Source organism: Colossoma macropomum, unplaced genomic scaffold, assembly GCF_904425465.1.
Source record: "Colossoma macropomum unplaced genomic scaffold, Colossoma_macropomum, whole genome shotgun sequence".
Classification (NCBI taxonomy): domain Eukaryota; kingdom Metazoa; phylum Chordata; class Actinopteri; order Characiformes; family Serrasalmidae; genus Colossoma; species Colossoma macropomum.
In genome coordinates, this window is record NW_023494807.1 from 14,480,759 (window position 1) to 14,485,681 (window position 4,923).

At 40.2% G+C, this 4,923-nt stretch overlaps 1 protein-coding gene across 1 annotated transcript in view; it reads left to right on the forward strand.

The window, feature by feature from the left end:
- The window catches only part of kcnab1b (potassium voltage-gated channel, shaker-related subfamily, beta member 1 b), a 104,913-nt gene extending 100,403 nt beyond the window's left edge, over positions 1-4,510 (forward strand). The window contains exons 13-15 of the mRNA XM_036556605.1: positions 1,062-1,182; positions 1,304-1,392; positions 3,425-4,510. Coding sequence (XP_036412498.1) covers positions 1,062-1,182; positions 1,304-1,392; positions 3,425-3,514 — 300 coding nt within the window. The 3' untranslated portion in view covers positions 3,515-4,510. The remainder of the gene's footprint in view (positions 1-1,061; positions 1,183-1,303; positions 1,393-3,424) is intronic.
- The last annotated feature ends 413 nt before the right edge of the window (positions 4,511-4,923 follow it).

Below are 4,923 nucleotides of genomic sequence, written 5' to 3' on the forward strand. Positions count from 1 at the left end.
GAAGACAGTGGAGCTAGCTTGCTAGCTCTGTTATGCTTGCTAAGTTACAGCGGGGAGAAAATAAGTGTTCAACATGTCAACTGTTTTTTATGAAACATATTTCCAAATGCAGCTATTCACATGAAATAAACTGCTGCATGTGGCCGGCTGATGGTCGAGTGATGTTCCTTCTACTTGCGGATAATTGCCTCAATGGTGCTCATATGAACATTTAGAAGTTTTCGTGACAGTTTGGTGACAAAGGATTTGTTTACTTGCATTTAGAGGTGGGCAACCCTTTTTCAAAGAGTGGAAGTACTGACCTACCAACACACTAACCCACACTAACCTGATTCTAATTAGCAGAGGTGGGAGAGATAATTAGTAGAATCAGCTGGTTTAGTGCTTTTCTTACTACGTTTAATACTTTTTTTCCTGTGTCATTCAACTTTGTTGGACAACAGTGAGTTCATACCAATGTCTGACATAAATTTAATGTAAATAGCTGCACTGGTAATATGTTTCATAAAAACATTGTCAACACATGGAATACTTCTTTCCCCCAATGTAGCTGTTGCTACCTAGGTTGCTCAGCCTATAAGAAAGGGAGATTATGAGGAATGCATGATGTTGTTAAAGCTGTTTAAGCATACAAACCAGATCCTTGTGATTAGAGCAGGAATACCCAATCCTTTCTGCAAAGGGCCGGTGTGGCTGCAGGTTTTCATTCCAACAAAGCAGTAGGTCACCTGATGAACAGTTTGAAGACTGAGACCAGCTGATTAAACAATTGGCATCAGGTGTGCTCCAGCTTGTTTGGAGTGAAAACCTGCAGCAACCCTGGCCCTTTGTGGACAAGAATGGACACCCCTGGGTTAGAGCAATGCTTACATAAGCTTTATCCAAAATTAGGGCTGGCCAATTTACATTGAAAGGGGAAAAATCGGCCATCCATTAGACATTAGAATGTTATTCATGGGACGCACTTTGTGTAATATAAACCTAATTAGAAAGATACCAGGTTCCCTGGGACTTAAACCAAGCTAATTTGTGCTGTTTCTGTTGTGTGTGTATGTGTACAGTCGTACCAGTGGCTGAAGGACAAGATAGTGAGTGAGGATGGGAGGAAACAGCAGGCTAAGCTGAAGGAGCTGAGACACATCACTGAAAAACTCAACTGTACACTGCCACAACTCGCCGTCGGTGAGTCAAAAACACAAACCTTGCTTTTGCTCACAGGCCTCATATACTTCACAGAACTGTTACTGCATTATTAGACTACATTTATGTCTCACTGACGGCCCTCTCTTCTCCTCTGCTGCAGCCTGGTGCCTACGGAATGAGGGAGTGAGTTCAGTTCTTTTAGGGACGTCCAACCCTGCACAGCTCACAGAGAACCTGGGCGCAATTCAGGCACGACAAGCTCTTATTATGATTTGGCCAACACTGTACACAAGCACTGAAACTAAAACTTGTCTGGGTGATTTCCAGCTGGCTGCTTTAGTTATTGTTTTATCGAAATAATGATGTAGTTATGGTGAATATATGTATCTCTCTCTCTCTCTCTCTCTCTCTCTATATATATATATATATGCCATAACTACCTAATTAATTCGATACACCGACAGGCCACTTTGTCCATTTTATCAGGTCTGTTTACCATACAGGTCTACTTTGTACCACCACAGAGCAGGTATTATTTGGGTGGTGGATCATTCTTAGCACTGCAGTGACACTGACGTGGTGGGGGTGTGTTACTGTGTGTTGTGCTGGTACAAGTGGATCAGACACAGCAGTGCTGCTGTAGTTCTTAAACATCTCAGTGTCACTGCTGGACTGAGAACAGTCCACCAACCAAGAGGATGATGACCCACACGACTGCAGCGAAAGATGAGCTACTGACTCTGACTTTACGTCTACAAGGTAATCCAACAAAGTGGGAGTGTCTAATAGTGTGGACAGTAAGTAGACAGTGTTTAAAAACTCCAGCAGCACTGCTGTATCTGATCCACTCGTACCAGCACAACACACACTATCACAGCACGTCATAAATGTCAGTGTCACTGCAGTGCTGAGTATGATTCACCACCTGATCTGTGGTGGTCCCGTGAGGGTCCTGACCGTTGAAGAACAGGGTAAAAGGGAGCTAATAAAGTATTCAGAGAAACAGATGGATTAGTCTGTAATTGTAGAATTACAAAGTGCACCTGTATGGTAAATGGAGTTGATAAAATGGACAATGAGTGTAGATACAAGGTATGTGTATTTAATGAAGTGGGGGGTCCATGTGTGTACATTTAAGGCACAAATCAGGACAACCAATCAGACCAGATGTCATTTACATATGTTTAAGGCACAGTTTACAATGTGTTTAATTCTAAAGGAAGGTTGGAAAATGGTCATGTGAAATGAGTTATGGCTGTTTTTAGTACAAAAAAATAAAATGCAAGAAATGCTTTATTGGCCATGTAAGATGTGGCAATAGTACACATTAAGACCGGCATGCTAACATTTATGCCTAAATAAATGGAATAGGGTATAATAGAGAATTAAAGATATATTAAATAAAAAATAGCGAAAAATTAGAATGTCTAATGAATTGCAGTATGTGCAAAAGTCTTATAAAGTTTTACAATAGATTTTAGAAATTTAAAGCTGCACTATGTAAGACCTTTTGTTAAAATTGAAAGAAGTAGCATTACTGAATAAGAAAAAAAACGCAAAAAGCAGCAGTGAGTCACCCTGTAAAGCCTGAAATAATAATTTAATAGTCAGAGACATTGGGTTGGATTTCGCAGGGGTTTTTGGACCAATGTCAAAAAAATGTCAAAAAAATGTCAAAAAAGAAGATCTGACTTAATGTTTAGGCCTCAGTTACATAATAAACATTATACTAATGAAGATATGATGATAATAGTAGATCATTCACTTACATCCTCAGAAGACACGTCTTTTACCAAGTTTTGACTGAGTTTTCTTGGAAGACTCTTTCAGCACGCTCACAATCCTCAGATTCATCGGCTTGGGGAAGGGTTCCAACACAAATCACATTACAAAATGTTTAACCAACAAGAAAGGTCTTCAAATCCCAAAACTCACATATTGTAGCTTGAAATTCATAAAATATCTGACAATGCCCTATTTTTCATTATTAAAAGTATAAAATTGTAGAATGACATGGAAAGATTTGGTTGAAAAGAGTCATTTTGTGTAATAAACTTAGAACAGTCCATCAAACAAAAATATCCAGCTGACAGGGGATTCTAATCCTGGGGTCAGAAACTGACCACTGATGAAGAACCTGACAACAGTAAAACTGATGAAGTCAAAATTCCCTTAAATTTATGTCATGTATGTATCTCAATTGAGCAGCAACCTTAAATTTAAGTCTGTTGACTTTGTTCATATGTACCAAATATTCAGAGTATTTTACCTTTGTTTTCAGGTTCTTCCAAAGATTACTCCTCACATTGCCTCAGAGATTGACAAAATCCTGGGTAACAAACCCCACAGTAAGAAAGACTACCACCACTGAGGCCCAGTAGGGCCGCTGCTGACGCCTGGACTTCTGGGACTGAGGAGGATGGACCTGTCTGTCGTTTTCGACCCGGGTGTCCCTCACCTGCTCGTCCAGAGATGTGTCGTTCTCAGCGTTCCGGTGTATTCAGGGCCAGTCAACAGAGCCATGCATGCCTCCTCTAGCCCTCAATCCCAAGATCTACTGTGTGTCAGTGTGTATGTGTGAAGACCTCTGTGGACAAACACCTGAACCGTGAAAGCCCATATTCTAAATATGCCAATAGGTGTATTAAGACACAATTAGCGGTTCGTCATCCATATATACCAAAGTCAACCCTCTTTTGACTCTTTCACCACACTGGACTTATCCTCAAAGGGCAGTTAAAACTGATTTGTGTGAATAGTCCAGCCTGACAAAATAAAGCGTCAATCTAGCGGGTGCAATGCCTATGGGATTGAGTTGTGTTAACTGGATTCATCGGTGGGTGACCAAACAAGATGGAAAAACATGCAAACAGTGCTGTGGACTGTTACTGTGTTCTACAAACTGTGCTCCAAATATTATTACCCAACAGAAAAACCAATATTCTCAATTCAAGAAATGTGTCCTTTACCCATTGTAAAAATGTTGTCTGATCAAAGTTGTGCTGTGGTCTATGTTACCATAGATGGATATGAACCTGTTCCAAGGAACCTGCTATTTCTGCTGTTGGATTTGAAGCTTAAATCCCAAGACTGTATGCATTGTATTTATTCATTGGCTTTGCTATGGACAGCAATGGCCATGCTGCTGTGTTCGCTAGCGTTTGAGCTTCAGAGAAAAAAATATATATACTTGCAAACGGTTGTGGTAGGTTGACATTTGGTATGATGCATAGATTATGCGATTTGTTTACGGCTGACCATTCATATGAAATGGTCAAAGTGTTTACAAGTTCGTGAAATGATTAGGCTGTAATACATCATTGTAGAGTTTGTTTTTAGCATTGAAATAAAACGGCTCCTCACCACACATTTGTGCCTTCAGTGATTTATGCAGATTGAGAAGGTGTGATAATAAAAGGGTGATTCCACTGTTTTTCCCCCCAGTTTTCTGTATGATTAAATCAGTAAGATGGAAGTTTACTCAGAGTGGAATGCTCTGGATTATTCACAGCGGTGGTGATAGGAGGTAGACATCTGAAGAGCTTAATGCCTCTAAAAGCTTATTCACAGAAAACTATTTCACTTTTTATTTTTAAAATGTTTACGAATGTGCTGCCTGATGCCTGTTTCCATGGATACTGGAAGTTTACAATCCTAACAAGGACGATCCCGCCTTCTGAAACGTCATTGGACGATTTGACTGCCCCGCTTGAAAACCACGCTTTTTCATTGGCTGCTCATTCTACGTCAAATTCATTCAATTACGTCCGCGCCAAACAC